Source organism: Mesocricetus auratus, unplaced genomic scaffold (assembly GCF_017639785.1).
Source record: "Mesocricetus auratus isolate SY011 unplaced genomic scaffold, BCM_Maur_2.0 Super-Scaffold_100018, whole genome shotgun sequence".
In the NCBI taxonomy this organism is placed as follows: Eukaryota; Metazoa; Chordata; class Mammalia; order Rodentia; family Cricetidae; genus Mesocricetus; species Mesocricetus auratus.
In genome coordinates, this window is record NW_024429199.1 from 26,428,545 (window position 1) to 26,449,329 (window position 20,785).

At 41.6% G+C, this 20,785-nt stretch overlaps 1 protein-coding gene across 1 annotated transcript in view; it reads right to left on the reverse strand.

Annotated features, from left to right (window-relative positions):
- Map3k5 (mitogen-activated protein kinase kinase kinase 5) overlaps positions 1 to 20,785 on the reverse strand; it is a 188,731-nt gene that overhangs the window by 103,822 nt on the left and 64,124 nt on the right. The window contains exons 3-7 of the mRNA XM_005065835.4: positions 13,828 to 13,851; positions 9,755 to 9,948; positions 8,101 to 8,269; positions 6,957 to 7,063; positions 3,886 to 4,056 (exon numbers count right to left, since the gene is read on the reverse strand). Coding sequence (XP_005065892.1) covers positions 3,886 to 4,056; positions 6,957 to 7,063; positions 8,101 to 8,269; positions 9,755 to 9,948; positions 13,828 to 13,851 — 665 coding nt within the window. The remainder of the gene's footprint in view (positions 1 to 3,885; positions 4,057 to 6,956; positions 7,064 to 8,100; positions 8,270 to 9,754; positions 9,949 to 13,827; positions 13,852 to 20,785) is intronic.

Genomic DNA, 20,785 nt, shown 5'->3' on the forward strand with positions numbered 1-20,785 from the left:
AGGAGCACACCCTACAAAATGGATTGAAACAGTAAGAAAATGCAACAGCTAGATAATGTGTATGCATTAAAAGACAATCCGTTTAAAACAGGGTCAGTCCTAGCAGGATAAGCGGATATGACAATTCTCAAAGTAAGCTGTGGGCAGGCACTCTGGTGAAGTGACATTTCCCCATCACTAACTAAATCAGTAGTGACAGAAGATCAGTTCCTAAGGTCTTTCATTGAGTGTACTGACTTTCCTAGTCTTACTAAAAAAACTCTAAGGTGTCTTAGAATGAAATCATAAGAGCACAGCCATCTTTGGCTGGCTCTCAAGACCTTGACCACAAAGCTTTCCCGATGATGGTTGATCTTGGACTAAACAGGAAACATAAAGAAGAAATGAGCAAAACTGAAACCAGACCAAAAGAAGACAGAATAATCTCTGCTTTCCTTGAGTGAACTTAACACTACCTTAAAGAGTCTCTCAGTAGCCCAAACTGCCATTCTCAAGAGAGGAAACATTTCCTCTGTTCCTGGGACTGATGCACTTGAATTCACAGACCATGAAAACCAGCACAAAAGGGAGTAAGAGAGTGTAGTGAGGAAATACTGGACCAAAGCAAGCTGAAACTCAGCAGGGTAAACTCCTAATTCTGGATTAGGCGACTCTTACAATCTCCTTCCAGCTTTTCGACTGCAACACATTTCTCTCTTTTGGGATGGTTCCACATCCTGTCAGCAGCTTGCCTTGGCAGGTATCCCAGGGATCTGGCATCTCCAACACCTTGGGATATCCAACCCAATCCAGGCTTTACGTTCACAGCTTCTCACAATTGTCTCTCCAGGCATCCATGCAGGGACTCCCCGACACACATCTGGCCTCAGTTTCCTCAACCAGTGGAGGAAGTCCACAGCCCTTTTACTCCTAATACTCCTTCACTCTAACGTCAAAATAACTAGGCCAAAGCTGCTAAATTCTGCTTGCTAGGGCTGGAGCCTACCCCACTCCTTGAATACACTGCGTAAACCTTCCATTGTTTAAGCCTGGGAAGTCGTCGTCCACCGACCTCCTTTCTAAACCTTCCATTGTTTAAGCCTAGGAAGTGTCCACTGACCTTCTCCTTTCATGGGCTGCAGAATTAGTTGGATGGGGTCTTGCCCTGAGGTACCACTCCCTTTCTTCCGTTTAGCACCAGGCTTTTCTTTAATCTGTTTATCTCCTTGAACACAAGACTTGGCTGCAACATTACCTCTTCTGGTGCTCTTCTTCTCCTCACACTGTACATTTTGTATTTCTCTCTGTTCCTTTCTATTGTAGATCTGCATAAGGGTGATCATAACCATGTGACACAGTCACAGTCAATGCTAGGTTGTCTTAACATCTCCTCTGCCAATGATATTAATCCAAAACTCTTGAATTTGGCCTCAGGCATGTTTTTAGAACAAGGGCAAAAAGCAACCACAGTCTTTGCCAAAATACCACAAGAATGGCCTCTAGGCCAGCTGCTGACATTCATCCCCTCTGAAACCTCTTGAGCCAGATTTGCATAGTCCAGATCACCCTTAGCACTACTACCTTTCATGCTCCTACTAGGATGGCTCACTAAGTGCCCCCATTAAACTGTTCAACCACTTTTCTAGTCCACGTCCCAAATCCACATTCCTCCAACAACAATATGGTCAGCAATAGCCCAGTTCCCAGTACCAATTTCTGCCTTAGTTACTGTTTTAGTGCTCTGAAGAAATACCATGACCAAGACCAGTCTTATAAAAGAAAGCATTTAACTGGGGGCTTGCTCATAATCTTAGAGATTTAGTCCACGATCATCATGCTAAGAAGTAGACAGGCATGGTGCTAGAGCAATAGCTGAGAGGGTTACATGCTGCTCCATAGACAGCAGGCAGAGAGAGACAGAGACACACAGAAAGAGAGAGAGCACAACCTCTGGTGTGGGCTTTGGAAACTTCAAAGCATACTCTAAGTGACACACTTCCTCCAGCAAGGCCACATCTACTCTAACAAGGCCACACCTCCTAACCCTTCCAATCCTTCTCAAACAGTTCCTCTCCCTGGTAAGTAGGCATTTTGATATACAAGCCTAGGGGGTCATTCTCAAACCACCACAGGTCATGAGGCAAATGGAATAGATTAGCGATGTTTCTTAGCATGTGGAGGTTTGCTTTTCGTTTTATTACAACAATTCTGTGGTGGTCCTAATATGCCATACTTCCTTCCCCCCAAGGCTTGGCTTTTAGTGTTTCAGTGGGAAGTTTGCCATTCTCTAACCCAGGGACCTCGAACTCAAAACTCTGTCTCCTCTGCAGTGGGCAGCGGCTGAAAGTTCTGTGCAGCTCTATAGTCTTCCAGCAGCCACGTTACTTGGAGGCTTCTTTGGTTTCCCTCTGTGCACACATACCCAAGGCTCAGCCAAGAAGGAGTTCGCATGCAGATTCTGTGTCTCCTCCCTCCGTGGCATGTTCATTATTCAAGGATTACTCCTAGGAACTCTGTCCTAGATTTTCCATTTGAATCCCGACTGTCCCATGCCCTGTAGTCTAGAGAGGGCTCTGGGGAAGGGTCAGTTACTGAAGCGCTCTGGGTTCTTGTCCTCTGGTCACTCTTCACTGCTTGCTAACTTTTCCCAACAGTTATAATTGCCTTGGGCAGGAAGATCAGAACAACAGAAGCCACCCAGTTCTGTCCCAAAGCCAGAACCCTAAGGACAGCAGCACATTTTAACACAGTCCATACTTTTTGTTTGGGGTCTTCTTGCTTGTTTGTTTAGTATTTTTTAAGCCTTGTTTAAGAAATTCATTCCTGAGCCGGGAGGTAGTGGCACGTGCCTTTAATCCCAGCACTCCGGAGGCAGAGGCAGGTGGATCTCTGTGAGTTCGAGATCAGCCTGGTCCACAAAAGCTAGTTCCAGAACAGCCTCTAAAGCCACAGAGAAACCCTGTCTCAAGAAAAACCAAAAAAAAAAAAAAAAAAAGAAAGGAAATTCATTCCTAACTCAAAGCTATAAACATAATCCACAGGTTTTATGCTAAAAGTATTTTCCTTAATATATATATTGTGTGTGTGTGTGTTGTGTATCTTTTAACTCACTTAGAATTAAATTTTGGCACAGAGCTTAAGAAAGAGGTTCTGGGCTTGGCTTTAGGTTAGGCTTGCCTACCGTAAGTAAGGCCCTGGGTTTGATCCCTCCATACCACGAGAAAAAAAGTAACAAAATAAAATAAGATAGGAAATAAAATAGAGAGCCAACTGCTTTTCTGGACAGGCAAACATTCCTAGTACCACTACTGATGTGCATTTCTTCTCTTGCTCATTAGCTTCACATACCCTGTCATAAACCTAGTCTCTGGCATAGAAACCATTCTGTTCCAGTGTTTCATTTGCCAGGCTACAGCGGCACTACAATCTCATTATTTTACTTTTGTAGTGAGCTTTATTGTCTGGTAGAGCAAATTCCTCCATCTGTTCTCTTTGCCTATTCTTGGCCCTTTATTCTTTCAAATAAACTTTAGAAATCAAATCACGTGATAAGCCCTGCTGGAACAATTAAAATCTCTAAAATATTAAGCTTGCTTATCCACTTATCCACAAACTTGTATGCTTTTTATACTCCTTCAAAATTTCTTGGTATTCTTCTATATTTTTTCTCACAAAATTATATTTTGCTTTTCATAGTATAGATTTCAAATCAAATGGTACTCTTTACTTTTTCCATCTAATGTATGTAAACTTACCCTTCCATGTTAAAATGAATTTCATAAAATCATTCTCTAAAGTTAGAATCAAAAGAACAGAGGAAAAAAGCTTTCACCCTCTCCTCTGTGCACAGTTTCATGCACCATGAACTTTGGGAGTGAACAGATAGTTCCCATCCTCCAATCTTACCAAGATGCTCCATGGTCCCTGCTGTCAGTGTCAGTGAAATTGGAATCCAAAAACATGTCTTTGTAGATTCGGCCAACGAGGCAATACATATCGGAAGCAACTTGTCCTTCATTTTGCACCATGGGGATCATGATGTCAAGAGCCTTTGCTCTGTCTCCAGGGAGATTTCGCCTAAAGCAGAGAATACTGTTTCCATGGAGATCACAAAAGCAATTACAGACCAACCGCCTTCTGAAAAGTCTATTTTATGTATTGATTCATACCCATAAAGTTTGAAAGAATGAAAACAATTAGATTCTGGGATTCCTCTATGGGCCTTACCTTAAGCTTTTCTTATCCTAATGCAGGTCTACTGGGTCTATCAAGGATCTCTTATTCTAATCAACACGACTTGTACCTACCCATCCACAGTCCTAATCTCCCTGGTGCCTATGAGCAGGTTCAAGTTGGTGGAGCATTAAGTGTGAACCCTGTGACCTTGAATGGAGCGTAATCAACTACTTCAAGTAATGAGGAACTCTTGACATTAGTTTTCAAAGGCTTTTGTTCCAAAGCAATGAGCAAACTAATTCATAACTAATACCAAAATTCAAATCCATCCAAGAGTTGACTGGTTTCTCCATGTGGCCAGCATCTAAGGAAGTTGTTTTATGTAGTTGGTATGACACTGGACTCGAACATGAGACCTCAGGCATGCTAGGCAAACATTCTACCACTGAACTATGTCCCTATCGTTTTGTTTTTATATTTTTTATTTTGAGAGAGGAACTCACCAAGTTATTCAGACTGGCCTTGAGTTCCATATAGTTCATTTTTAAGTAATAGGTGTAGATAATTCTCAAAAGCATACTTTTATATTTCTTTAATGATGAAACTATTATGCTAATTGAAAAAATAAGTCAAAAAAGGTCACCAACAATGATTCCACTCATGTGAAGTATTTAAAATAGCAACCAACAGAAATAAATATAAGGGGCATTAGTGATTGCCAGGGGCAGGAAGATCTGGCGTGAGGGAGAGGGTGACTTAACAGACAGGTTTCCTTGTAGGGTGAAAAATTCTATAATTTATAGAATGACAGTTAAACAACTCAATTACTAAAATCAAAGGTATATGACATTTTAAATGAATAAATCATATGGTATACAAGTTGCATTTCAAATACAATTATTTTAAAAGTCATATGCATTCTCATATTCTCAACTACTATTTCAAGTATTTTGTTCATAAACTCCCTCTTTACCTTCCATATTAAATATCTTGAATTGAGACTATTGTTTTATTACAAATACGGTTTTCAAAACACACAAAGTAAAATTCCAAGGGATTGGCAGGATTTTCTCACTTAATTTCAAAATACATTTTAGTATCCCCCTCCCCAAAATAAGGATGTGTTTGAAAATAAAGCAGGTAAGTCCTGGAGGTTTTATGTGTTGGATATAAGGGTGTTAAACAAATGGAAAATAAAAGGGGCTTTCACTCTACAGTTCTTGGTAACGCTAGCAAGTTCTCCAGTTGAGCTGGGTAAAGAAGGAAATATCTCGGTGTTCTGACTGAGCATCATGCTGGCTTTCTAGAGAACAGCGTGTGTCTACTTGGAGCCTTCAGGGACAATTACCTAACCTTTTCAGTCTGCAGTAGGCGCAGCTATAAAATGAGGGAAATTGAGGCTTGTATGACACACAGTGAGTTCTATATAGATTAGATCTCCCTTCTTTTTCTTTTTTAGAATCATTTTCTTTGGCAGCAACACTTACAGTCACCCCCTCACCATAAAGAAGAGTGTGGTACAGCTAAGTAATTTTTGGACAGCTCAGGACTCTAGTTCCATCCATGGTTAGAGCACAGATGACCCAACTTGATGACTGTAGCTGGGAATCTGAACTGAGGTGTGCTATGATGTAGACAGAAGGCAGATCGGGAAACTGAGAGAAGCTCTGTCAATAGTGACTCAGATACACTTGTGGTTACTTACTTTAAAATGTCACCAGCAGAGTTTTGGTCCTAATTAACTGTGTTCACAGGCGTAATGGGGAAACTGTCTCTGGATGAGAAAAACATTCACTCCCTCATGACTATCCATACACTTCAGTTAATCATGAAGTGAAGGACCGTGGGAAGTTGAGGCAGTCCTCCATGTTTGTGAGTTCCCAGTGCCGGGCTCAATCAAATATACATTAAAATATTTGGGGAGATGTCTATATTTAACATACACAGAATTTTTCCCCAAATAGTACAAAATAACAACCATCTACATGGCATCATATTGTGTTGGATATCAGTTATCTATAGGTATTATTATTATTATTTATACACTTTTCTGTCTGTAAGTATCCTGCAGGTCAGAAGAGGGCATCTGATCTCATTACAGATGGTTGTGAGCCATCATGTGCTTACTGGGAATTGAACTCAGGACTTCTGGAAGATCAACTAGTATTTTTAGCCAATGAGCCATCTCTCCAGCACCCAAGATGGTTTGAAATATATAGAGAATGTATATGTGCTACATGAAATGCCATACTGTTATATAAGGACTTGAACACCCTGGGATTTGGGTATCTTTAAAAGGTTTTAGAACCACTTTCCAACAAATACCTAGGGAAAACTATATTTGCATAAAAGTAGTGTCATATTGATTACCATACAGGATGTTATAAAAATATAAATAGGGAACACAAATTTTGTCAGAGAAAAAATAATTATAAAAATTTGAATCTACAAATAGTATAAGAGGTTTTTACTAACATACAGGGAGAGAAAACACATACCACACACACACACACACACACACACACACACACACAGGGTGGGGGCACACATGGTCTAATAGGCTGGCAATACCAGCACTCAAAAGATGGACGTAGGAGGGTCAGAAGTTCAAGGCCAGACCAAGATACACAGTGAGACCCTGACCCCAAAACACAAACAAAACCCAGAAAGAAATCATAAGGTAGGCTTTAGTATTTCACACGGCTAAAGTAGATACAGCATTCTTCTTGGGAACTGCTGGGGAGTTACAGGACTCAGTAAAGATTAAAGCCATCCCATCATCCCAGAAGGGGTTTTCTCACCTGTTCAGTGCAAACGCGTAATGAAACTTCACGTGGTGATGCGAGGCTAAATCGAAGGTAGGCAGCTTCTCCAGCGTCTCTACCAGCTTCACAATAGAGTCATAGTCCTATCAACAAAAGAACATCGCAGAATTAAGCCACTAGGAGAAACTTCCAACAACAAAATGCCTTTCGACGGCCAGGCATCTGAAGCCGAGAAAGGGATTAAAAGCAAAGTTAGAATCTTTGAGGCCATTGAAAACCCAAGAAGCAATTTCTGTGTTTCTCCTAATAAGTTCCTACTACATGGATCTAAGCATGAAGAAGACAGACATGGTATTTGACAAAACCCAAAGAAACAAAACAAATAAACCACAGAGACGGGACTGGCTCTTTTCACACTGCCAGGCTCCTGGTCCGCAGGGTTCCAACAGTTCTTTTCAGGGCCAGGGAGCAACTGACTGAACTTCTGTTTTAAGAAACAAAATGATTTCATCCCATGTGAGGGAGTTCCTCTAGCCACAGACTCCCAGTTGCCACAGTTCTCAAGTGTCAAGCCTCATGGGTGAAATTTTACCTGGGGCCGAGAGGCTACATATGGGAATGAGAAACCAGTAGTTACCTGGATTTTATATTACAACCCTAGCGCCACATCCTTCACTGAGAGATTTTATCCTGCTTTCCAGATCCTAAAGACAATCTAAGACATGTCAGTAGGAATGACACCATAGGCCAGTGTGTCACGTCCAGATCTTACCACTAATTTACAATGAATCAGCTGCATATTTCTTACTCCTGGCATGATCCTTTTCGGTAGCATAATTTCAGGAAGTAAAAGATATATTCAGAAAGCACTAAGAATTTCTGCTGTTTGCCAAAAGAAAGCTCTCACTGACTGACTGACAGGTGTTCCTGAGGCTCACAGCAGATAACTGAGCCTCCAAGAGCTGGATATGTGAGCAATTTTGAGGAAGAGTAAATATGAGTATGTCATAATCCCGAAAGTTACCATGTGTGAGTCTCTTCCATTCATCATGAAATCACAGGGTGGAAAGCTATCAGTCAGCTCCATGGGGCAACACGGATTACTTATTAGCTAGCTGGAAGCCAACACCAGCATCCCTTCCTCCTCCAGCATGGAACCCAAGAGACACTATCCTCTCACCTGGATATCTCGGTAGGAAAGCAACAGGTTGATGACAATGTCTGCCGTCAAAACCTCAATATTGTCCACTCGCTGCCGAATCCTTGCCAATTCTGCTGCCAATTCTTTACCAGTGAATAGATTCCGAGCTTTCCTGATGTCATTGAGTATAGATTCCCGGAAATACTGGCTGGTGAAAAACCATACATTTCAAAGAGTTTACTGAAAATAATTCAGTAAAAAACAATAATGTTATAAGGAAGTGTATGATATTTGTCCCTGAGTAGTTTTTAGCTCATTAAGATGTATTGAAGGAGCATCTTGAATATTTGGCATTATTAAGACATTTGGGAGGTGGGAGGCCATGTATTTCTTTCCAGTTTCTGCCACATTTCAAAAACTGTCCAAACTTTATTTTGCATCTTGTTATTTTGGATGGGAATTATCCCAAATAAATTAGATACACCTATGATCTGAATACAATACAGCCTTAACTTTCTGGCTCAGTATCATTATCTACTAACAGATCTAGCACGAATAATATAAACCCAGTGGCAGATATTGGGTTCAAGCTGAGGATCAGACAAACAAGCAATCGGCCACCAGAGAGCTCTCACCTCTACCAGTGCTCAGACAGAAAGGGAGATCCACTGAACCTCAGATTGCATCTCCGTACTGCACCATTCTCACCAAATCTCAGACTGCTCCTGAGACTGCACTGAGCTCTTTATATTCTCTCAAGTGCTGGGATTAAAGTTGTGAGCTCTGTTTCTCTTTTAGACTGACTCACTCTCATGTAGCCCAGGGTGGCCTTGAACTCACAGAGATCCACCTGTCTCCTGAGTCCTGGGATTAAAGGTGTGTGCCACCACTGCCAAACTTCTATGGCCATGGCTAGTTTTGCATTCTGATCTTCAGGCAAACTTTATTAGATCATAAACAATATATCACCACAAATAGAAATAAATAATAGTTCTTTCTTTTTTTTTTTTAAAGAAAATTACATTTACCAGGCATGGTGGCACTTGAGTTTGAGTCTACATAGAAAGTTCCAGGCTAGCCAGAACTATATTGTCTCAAGAAGATTATTTTACACTTTTTACTTATTGTACATGCATGTGCGTCTGTCTGCCATGTCACAGATGTGGCGGTCAGAGGACAGCTTTGCAGGAGTCACCCTTCTCCTTTCACCATGTGAGTTCCAGGAACTGAACTCGGGCAGTCAGGGTGGGCAGCGAGTACTTGCGGAGGCACCTCATCTACCTGGAGATTATTCTTAACTAAATTGTGTTCTCAGCAATGTTTGCAGAGTTCTGACCCTTACAATAAAAGTCCCTGGATATTTATTTATTCTGATGTAGCCATAACGGATCTCTCCCTCTCTCTCCACAAACATACATACATACATACATACTAGCATGTATACACACACATATACATACATACACACAGATACAGTTTTGCCATTGATATGAAACAATTAATAGATGGGGGGGCAAGCAGTTTATAAACCAAGAGAATGAGGTTTAACCACACCTGTTCTTTTTTTTTTTTCTTCACTCAGAGGATACTGCACATGTTTCCTGGATCCTAACTAGGAACATGTGACAAGCCACACAAGCAAAAGAAGCAGAACCACCCCGCACGGTCATCACCCGGTGTGAGCACAGGTTACCTGGAGCTCGCTTGCGCCACCTTCAAAAGCTGAACGAAACGATCCACGAGAGGTAAGCAGATGGGCCCCAGCAACAGCTCAAAGTTGGGCTGCATAAGCTCCGTCAAGCCCTTCATGAAGCTGCTGTCACAGCAGTAGACCTTGTTATGCGGGGTCACCATGTAAGGGACAAAGGTGTAGTTCCCAGTGCACATCTGTGGAGACAAGAGGCACCAGACAGTAGGGAGCTTGTCTAGGGACACCACGCTGACAAAAAATGCCGGGCTGCATTTCAGTGACTAAAATTATTATTTAAAATAATAGTTCTGAGTGCAATTGGAAACAGACAAGATACATTTCTGATTTATGACCCATGAAACTAGAATTTTCCCAATTTCCTTAATTGCTTACTTCAGTACAATTAGGATTTACACAGGATAAGGCATTTTTTTAATCAACGATTAAATATGTATGTACTGTCACACATAACTACTGGAATACTTGCTAAGACAGAACAATTTAAGCATAGCTTCCATTCTTCATGGATCAGAAATCCAGGCAGACACAATAGAAGGAGAGCAAACTACTGAGAGCCACGGTGAACAGGCTTCCCTGGGAAGCTGGTGCAGGGAGCAAGGCCAGGAAACAGTTGCTTTCTTCCAGCTCCGTATTGCACTGTCTCCCGCTCACTGAAACCTGAGACTGTCGCAGTCCTAGCTATTGCCCTCTTCAATGATCCTCAGATTTGTCTGTGTCCCCCTTCTTTGCTAGCACTGAGGTCCACGCCCCCACACCCAGCGGCGTCTCTGGGATTGGTTTTCACTGGCTTCCCAGGCCCTCGCTCGCCTCCACGCTGCGCACCAGCCACCTTCTCTCCTCCCAGCTTCCGGACAGTCCTTAACACCTACATCACATGACTTCCTAGGGCTGCATGAAGCCCCACCGGCGGGCCTGGGTGAAGGTGGGGTTTCCACTGCAGTCCACGGGAGCCTGACCCCTGCACACTCTGCCCTTTGCTGGCTTCAGCCCGCGCCTTCTCCCTTCAGCCACTGAGACCTGGGTTGACTGGCCTAGCAGTTTCCAGATTATGCCAAGTGAGGGGATATTCGCGCCAACAAAAACACTGTTGGAAAGATGACAAAGGTGACTGGACTGTATGATCCTGGGTAAGCAAATCTCACTGCAGTTTAGGGCCTAAGGGGCACGCTAAAGATTTTAAACTACGTATTTTCTGAGCAGGCGGCAATCAACAGAGGATTCAAGGCAGGAAAGACAATACAACTGTGGCTGTGCACTCTGGCATTCTGGGTAGACAACAGGATGGACTGAAAGAGCAAGAGTCAAGATTTAAGGGAAGGAGGCAGAGAGCTGTGTGGCACAACCAGATTGCAGCAGCGGCAACCAAGAAATAGTAGCATGAGCTCAGCGCCTAAAAGAAGAATCAGCTGAATCAGGGAAGCAGTCACATATACACAGGAAGGAGGAGAAGGAGCCGACGTGAATCCAAATGCGGCTTCTTGCAAAGAATGGTTCCATCAACAGAAAGCAAGAAAGCCTGCAGGTCCAGATTCAGGGATGAGCACACAGCTCTCTGAGGAACTCCAGGAACCCAAACTGCAGCTCAACTATGGGAAGACCTTCAAGAGACTGAAACCTGTAGTGGACTTGAATGGAATGCTTACTTTGACACAGCATGGATTTACTAGATCAAGAGCCTGGGAGTGAATGCAAAAATTTCCACCAGGGAATTGGGTGCGTGATGGGATTGTAAACACGGACCACAGTATTATTTGACATGGGTGGATGAAATGCCAGGGCCCTCTAAAAGAAAACCCATAGAGCAACGCAACACAAAGGGTTGAGCAGTATACAGGACATGTGACAAATGCTGTGATCACCCCAAGAGGGCACTCACATGACTCTCACAGGGGGGTATTACCTGCTCTCCACCCAGTCACCTTCACAGGAACCTGCAGGAACTAAGTGACAGATCACTGCAAGCATGAGAAGTGCCCGGTGCTTTTCTATCCCGATTTAACTATTTATAAACCACGTTATGCTTGAAGCACCTGGGTATGAGCAGTGAGGCAAAAGTGCGCCCAACTGTCAGCATACGAGAAAGACTTCCAGAGGTGGAGGTTTGGGTTTTAAATCAAGATGTCTCTCACGCAATGATGCGGAGTCCAATCAGAAAGACTGAAAAATAAACTGTCCTTTGACGATGCTACAGGATCTCACAGCACAACTACCCAACTAAATCCTTTGACTGAAGTCACTGCCGAAGCAGGAGAGAGGGACGGGGATGTAACATGATGCATTTTACTTTCACATGTGTGCGCATGTAAAACCCTGATGCTCAAAATCTAAAACCTATCCTTGATCTTATCCAAAGCATAGAAAAGCCACTAAAACAGTCATACTCAAAGTGTATCTTTACTGTTTTAGAAACTAGTAATGCTGATCTTCCCTTTCAATCTTTAAAGAACTATATATACGCGTGTGTGGAAAAGGAGTCAAACATCTGGAAGGAAATGGTCACAGCATGCAAACATGTTGAAGGAGGTGAGCACAAATCAGTCTCTCAAAGGACACCCTGTTCCCAGGTCACAGCAGAACGTAAATCAATGGGCAACGTGCTCACAGAGTATGAGCTCCCTTTATCCTTCCCGCCCTTCAAGCTTAGGGAATGCTAATGCCTTCAGTGGACCTTGATGTAATAATGGCCACCATCTGCAGCTCATCACGCTGCCCTAGGTTTATAAAATGTATCTGTTTATTTGTTTACTTGTCTTCTTACACAGCTAAACTCTAGCATTTCTACTTTTTCATCTTATGTAACAGTTACAGATATGGCTGTTTTTATTCTCTCTCTCTCTCTCTCTCTCTCTCTCTCTCTCACACACACACACACACACACACACACACACACACAAACACACTTTCAAAGAGTCAGGCTGGCCTCAGAGATCCTCCTGTCTCTAACTATTTTCATTCTCAACCACTAGTGTGAGTCTCCTTGTTAAGCACCAAGCCCAGGGCCTGCCACACAGTTCACATTCAGTTGGTATCTAGGGGGAAATGTGCTACACTGCACTAAAGCATGGAGTGAAAAGTGCTCATTTCCTGTTGAGACGGGAATGGTAAGACTTCACAGTGGCGACATTATCCACGCTGCAGTGAGGCTCCCTCAAGGTGAAATTTGAACACATGTCTTACATTTGCTAATCCAAGGAAAAATTATCAATTGTACTGTTAATCACATCATCTCAGGAGAAATCATGTGCGGTCTTAGGTCATATATTATTTCCACTAAGTTGTAGATGCGTATCTGCTTTAGGGCTCTTAAACACTGCCTTACTTCCTCACATAAAATATATAACCACTGACCCACAAGTCTGTTCCCATTTCTGCTGTAATAGTACAACTTTTATCATGCAGTCTTTTAAAATTTTAAATGTCTCCATTTTTCCTGTTAATTTAATTCTGTGTGAAGGGATAGCATTCTGTAGTTTGAACTCAAAGAAGACTTCAGTGCTTAGAGACAGGGGTTGGGGAATTAGCCCATTGGTAGAACACTTGCCTAATATGTAGATGGCCATGGGTTCAGTTCCCAGCACTAGGGGAAAAAATAGCTATCCTAAGAGTTTGACTGAATGTCTCAACACAGAAGATAAGTGACAGACAAATAGAAGCATGGGCAATAATATAAGTTATATATATTTATAGATTATATGTTACATACATATATATGCCTTTATGTATATATCCATACATATTGCTATATGAGTAATACACACACATGTATATTACTTTGTTATATGCTTGTTACTACCATCTGTAATTCCATAACATTGAATGTACTGTGAAAGTTTTTTTCTAAAATATAACTATATATACAAGAAGCAGGTACTAGTGTTGTCTGCCATTGTTACAATATTTCACTGTGATGTGCTAGAGAATTGTGTTTATATCAATATATGAGAGGCTCTAAAAAGGATTAAAAGAAATAAAAATTGATAATCTGTGAAGATTTAAAATAACAGATGGAAAAGAAAAGATTTAAACATTTTTGGAAAGTTAAGCAAAATACTCACAGTATTCTTCTGGCAAATGATTTCCTGAAAAAAGAAGAGGGGAAAAATTTAGCAAATTTATAACAAAAACCAGTAGCTCTTACTGAACTATTGCATGCAGGTAAATTTGCATTAACACGTATATTAGCAATCAGAAATGTCAAAGAAACATTGAAAATGTATTTATGTTTGCAGTCAGAAATTATACATTTACCCTTCTGCACATGAGAAATTTACAATCTAGGGGAGATGAGAGGACAAAAAAGTGTTCCTCACAGTTTAATAACAACAACACAAAGATGTACAAATTCCCAAACAGAATAATCTAAAACTTACTTCTGGAGAAAATATATGTAGAGAATTACTTGACCTGGTATGAACTCCTTGAGAAAAATATTAAAATGTTTGATTTCCCTAAGTATAGTCTTTCTCACAGACTGGGGGAATAGAAAGGTCACATCATGCCAGTAGCTGGAAATAATAAAGGGTATTTTGGCCAATGGTAACCTCACACGTAGATAATAAGGACAACAACAAAGTAAGTGTAATTTAGATGTTTTTCAACGAGGCATGTAATGGGATAACTGCACCACTTGGACAATATCCCTGTCTTCTAGGTTGTAAAGAGCTCCTGAAAATAATTTAAATGTGCAGCTTCCCAACAGAAGCTCTTATTAAGAGGTATCTATGCCTGTGCCTATTATCTCTAGGCATTTCAATAACTAGACACTGGGGAGAGAATCTGGGAAAAGCTGTGGTATACTAGCTTCACTCCTGGTGAGGAAGTCGTGATTTAGAAAATAGAAAATGGGACTGCATATTAAGAAAGATGGCATGGATGTTGTCATGGAAACGGGGAATGTAAGGCATTTGTGGAGTCTTTCTGGAGAGTCCATCTGGCTCAGGAGAGCAGCCAGATCCAGCAAGGTGACAGCAGAGACGTAGTGGTCAGCTTTCCGGATGCTAGATTGGCAGGGGGCAGGGTAGCCACAAAGAGCTTCAGGTTTGAGCAGTAAGTAAGGTGCTTTGTATATTTAAGAACAGCAGATGAGCAAAAAGTGATAGAAGAGGAAACTGTACTGGGCAGTGTTGAGCTGTGTGCGCGTGTAGTGTGTGTGTGTGTGTGTGTGTGTGTGTGTGTGTGTGTGTGTGTGTGTGTGTGTGTGTGTGCCCCTTCAATACCTCACCATCTTGTTGGTAGAAAGCATTTGCAGGCCAGACTCACAGTTCTAATCCCAGCACTCAGGAGGCTGATTGGGGAAGTTGATTGCACATTTTAGGCAAGCCTGAGCTATACAACAAACTCCCAACCATTCTGGGCTATCAAGTTAAGACCTTGTTTCAAACAGACTTGTTTACGTTTTAAAAGAACATGTCTGGGTGAACATGCATGCACACGTGTACCCTGTTATGGTTTGAGTGTGAAATGCCCACTACAAGCTCAAGTGTTTGATCCTTAGGGGCTGTGGTGCTGTTTCAGGAGGCCATGAAACCTTTAGGACAGTGGTTCCCAACCTTCCTAAGGCTGCGGCCCTTTAATATATTTCCTCATGTTGTAATGACCCCCCAACCATATAATTATTTTTGTTGCTACTTTATAACTGTTAAGTTTGCTACTGTTTTGAATTGTAATGTAAATACCTGATGTGAAGGTTATCTGATGTGCGATCCCTGTAAAAGGGTCGTTCGACAACCCCTCCCTAAAAAGGGGTCACCATGAACTTCAGCAATGATGGTCTTTCCTTCAAATCAGAAGCTAAATCCTTTCCCCCATAATTTGTTTCTTGTTAGCTATTTTATCACAGGAACAGAGAGTTAGCAACCATAAAGGCTCTCACACATGATAAAAGGCATAAGAAAGATACAAATGGCATAGGCTATGTTTTCTCAGAGAAGATAATTCTTTTTTTAAAAATAATATTCTTGTTTTTATGTGCATTGGTGTTTTGCCTTAATGAATGTATGTGTGACAGGTGTACATTCTATAACTACTTAGTGGTCAAATGTAGTTTGTTTTTTGTTTTTCAGATAGAATCCCAATGTAACCCAGACTGGTCCCAAATTCACTTTGTAGCCAAGGATGGCCTTGAACTCCTGATGTTCTTGCCTCTACTTCTGGAGTGTGCTACCACACCCAGTTTGTGTGATGCTAGGGTTTCTTGAATGCTAGGCAATCACTCTACCAGCTACACTCCTACCCCTACCCCCAATCTTTATGCTGAACAATTTTGGAACAGTGTACCCAGCAACTGCAGAGGCAGGGAACACCTTAAATGCCCATCGCTTAGCAATCTGTTGAATAAGCTATGGTATGTCCTCACTTCCGTAGGACAGGAGCTACTGCTCCACTGTCCCTGCTTCCCTACCCCAGACACAGAAACGGAAGCAGCACAGAGAGAAGTGCTCCGGTGGCCTGATGAGCCAAAGGCTCTGCAGAACATGAATGCTGCCGCTGCTGGCCGGAGCCAGTATGCCGTCCCCACCGCCCCCCCCCCAGAGCTGTTCTCTGGTGTCCTCTGCCTTCACTGCGTATCATGCGAGCACGCAACTCATTATGAACTATATGATGAGTCAAAGAAGGTAGGACTCATCATCCTGACACTCACCCGCTGCGTGTGCCCTAAATTGTGTACCTCTAGGCTAATTTCTTAACCATAAGAAAATCATTTCTATCTACTCCGGAAAGGGAGTACTTAACTTGCCTCTCCCACGGGATCATAGTTTAAAACTAAATGATGTACATTTGTAAAGCTACTTAAACGCCATAGGCAACATGAGGTATTGATCACATCAAAGCAAAGGACTTAACTCCTACCTATCAGATCTAGCGACGCTGTGCACCCATGTTGGTCATGATTATGGGTAAAACAATATGAGGAGTCTTTAACTTTCACTGCGGATAATCTGTGTCAAAAATCGGGTTCCATTATAGCAAAACTGGAAAGTGATAACGTATCTCTTGGCGGGAAACTCTGCTGTAGGCACGTACATCCTTTCAGGTTGGTTATGAATGAGGAGCTACCCACACATCTTTGACAACTTCTCAACACAAGCTTGACTTTGTGCTGTGTTGCTGTTGCTATCATTCACTTTTTTTTCTTTTTTCGCCACTAGCGACCTCTTTCAGTAACATCTCATTGAATCAAATTATTTTAGTGCACACTGACATTGCTTTAAAAACTATATCGTTAAAAGGTCATAGGTGTAATGATTTGCTGTGCACAAAGTCACATTTGACAGAGGAAAACACTGGTAATTTGAAAGATGGAGGATCCAAAGAGGATGATGGGTTGAACTGCCGTGATGATCAGATTCCAGAGAAAGGACCACTGTAGAAAGAAGGAGATGGCTTGCTGCTGACGCTTCTGCTCTTTAAGATACTCTTCTATCAGGAGTCTCTCCATATGATGACAGTGACTGATGCCAACTCGGGGACACAATGGCACCTTCCAGGGCCTGAGCAGCCTAGCTTTTCTTTTCCCTTTGACAAACAGCACCACGAGTCTAGATGGGGGGGGGGGGCGGGCAGGCAGGTGGGGGTAGGAGCAGACGTTACAAAGAAAATGGAGAGTGCTGTTTGATTCTAAGGCAGATAATGCCTTACAAGATGCACCATTGCTGAGTTCCTACAGATTTACAATCCTCAGAGAAGCTTAAGCTCTTCCTACAAATCGCCTCTTTCCACAGTGTGATAAGGAGTGATTACAGCTCAGGTGAAAGTAATTATGAAATAGGTAAGTGACAGAAACAAGAGGCTTTCTCTTTCAACAACAACAAGAGGGCTTGCTGTGACATCCTTTGTAATTGTATGGGATGAAGGGCTTCCTGTGATATAGTAAGTGCATGGGATACAGGGCTCTATCCTGTGACACAGAAAGTGTACAGGATACAGGGCTTCATGTGACAATAGGGTACATGATGTAGAGTACGACCACCTGGACCAAGTCAGGAACGCCCATTTTTAAACTGCTGATTCTAGATGATAAGCAGGAGAACCACGCAAGAGTTTGTCAGAAGGGTCTACTACGGGCTGTGCTGCTTAAAGCAGTAAGGCCGATGCTTCCGGTTCACTGATGGCGGAGGATTTCATGGCATCCTATTTGTAAGTCACTTCTAAAGAAGCGATAATGAGTGAGTGCTTCATACCAACAACTAAGTTTGTGTATTTAAAAATGCCGGGGAAAGTCCATTAATAAGCTAAGCGTTATATGCCTTTGGAAAAATTAAAATTTAGTCTCAAGTTGGACATTTTAACTGAATTCCAGAAGGATAAAGCTTAAGAGAAGGAAGCAATATTGCAAGATTGAAAAGAAAGTATGCATGCATGTATATATGTATATATATGTATATATGTTTCAAAGTGTTTTTGTAATCTGAGTGGATTTGCACACTACAGATAAGTAATTAGCTTAAACTTAAAGGAATTTTAAAAATATTTGGATGTTCTAATTTACTACAAACTAGCATAAGAACAAAAACGGATAATATGGATATCATAACTTTCAGAACAACAACTATTTACTTCAGTTATATATGAGTGTGTTATCATGAACCAGATTTAATGTCCAACTTTATATGCACATTTTAAAGGAGATTGGCAGAAAAAACGGCCACAGGTCAAGACGGCGTAGAGCAATCAAGGTAATCGAAGGTCATCCACACCGCAGCAGGACCCCCTTCATCTCTGACGAATCTGCCATCATTTGTGCATACATTTCGTGCATTTACTCCTCCATCAACAGACATATTGTGTCATGCCCACTTTTCTGCTATCATGAACAATTTGCTGGAAACACGGGCATCCAAATATTTCTCTCATGTATTGCTTTTAGACCTTTTGTATACATAGCCAGAAGTAGGATTGCTGGATCATACTGTGATTCTACTTTTAATTTTTTCCCCAAGACAGGGTTTCTCTGTGTATCTTTGGAGCCTGTCCTGGCACTCACCCTGTAGACCAGGCTGGCCCCGAACTCACAGAGATCCACCTGCCTCTGCCTTCTGAATACTGGGATTAATGGCGCGTGCCACCAATGCTCGACTATTTTTAATATTTTAAGGAATTGCTGTGCTGTGTAAAAGCAGCTGGATTTTTAAAGAGATGACTTAATGATGTTGTTACAAATTTGGGCTTGTGCACATGACATTTCTAGTGTCACTTCCTAGAGAGATGCAGATCAGATGCCAACTAGGAAATTATAAATGCACCAAGGTGAGGAGAGGGTGTGTGGGGCCAGTGTGTATACACCATAGCCAGTAAAAACAGTGTGGGGGTAAGTACACAGACAGACTGACTGCCATAGACAACAGTGTGGGGGTAAGTACACAGACAGACAGACTGCCATAGACAACAGTGTGGGGGTAAGTACACAGACAGACTGCCATAGACAACAGTCGGTTAAGGAAATTCCCATCTCTAAAGCACTTTCCAGGCAATGGCTTAAGAGAAAATACAACCAAATTTCTTGACTAAGAGATAATCAACATAACCATCACATTTGGCACAAGTTGCATCGCCATCGGCCACGTGCACAGCCAACCCTGGAGAGGCACTTCCTCTGCAGTGGAGCAAACGGGGGAAGAGCAGATGCTCAATTCAGAAAGAGAAAGAAATGCAGCTGAGACTTACAATTGCAGCCAGACCACGAGGGAAAATAAACTAAAAATATTTGGGAGTTCAAATGACCAAGATGCAAGCAGATATATGCAGATGTATGTAGTTATCAAAGTGTACATAGAAAGCAATGAGGCATATACAATTGTTTCCTTGAAAATTGTTCATTGTCAAGTGTTTCAAGTGTATAAAATCTACCTCACATTTCTGCCACCCAAACTTAGATTGCATTAGAGATACAGTTGATGGCTTCTCACCTATCAATTCAGTTCCGCTTCTACACCCAAAGAGGTAATTATTCTGAATGTTGTTTGCAACCCAAGCACGTGTCTAGCCATCATAATGTAAATGTGTATTACTGCATTGTCATGCACATCATTACCTTTTGTATAGCCGGTACGATGCCATAAATATATAGTATCATTTCCCATACAACCATGAAATATGCTATGTATATGTGTTAACGTTCTAGTTGATCCACATTAAATGTTCTATAATATTCCACTAAATGACTACGAAAACATATTTAGTCATTCTCCCATATTTACTATTTCTTCTGAAGGAAATTATATACCATATTACATAAACTTTCTTGATGGTATTTCCTTACATGTAAGTCATGTTTTCTACAACACATATCCAGGGCCAAAACTCTCCCATCTCAGAATGATTGCCGTTATTAGGCATTGTCAAGTTGCTCTTTTAAAAGTTGTGCAAATAAGCTGGGCGTTGGTGGCCTTCTTTGATTTTCCACGTAGTGATCCTGAGTGCTGGCATGTTAGCAGATGTGTATGCCTCTCATAATCTGTTGTCTGTCTCTTTAAGAGGTCTCAGTTATCAAGCTGTGGGAGGATGGGGAGGAACTTCTTTTTAAAAGCAGGAATCTTCACCACAGCTAGTTAGCCAGTGGAGTCCAGACATGTGTTACCACTCACTGCGCTATCCCTGATCATTTTAGATGCATGAAACAAACCAGAAACTAATGGTTACTAGCATCCCATATTTTCACGGGAACAAAAATCTTAGCAGAGTATCTTATCCATAAATCCTAGCAGATATTTGAAGCTCTCCTGATATTTAAAGAAAACTGTGAAAATGTTGCAATCCCAAAGAAAGAGTCAACTTCCCTTTCTCAAAGTGAGAACATTTCTTCAAAACAGTTTATTTCTCATGTATATATTAACCACAGTTAAGGATAGGCCCCATACCTATCACTAGATAGTCAGCACAAAATGAACTCAATGGTATTTTTGTAGACTTTCTGTCTCATTTGGCTTTTTGGGGACTCACTGGACTTTTGTTTATACATTATAGGGTCTGGTTATATGCTTTTATGGGTTTGTATTTTTCATGTTTGCTCTCACT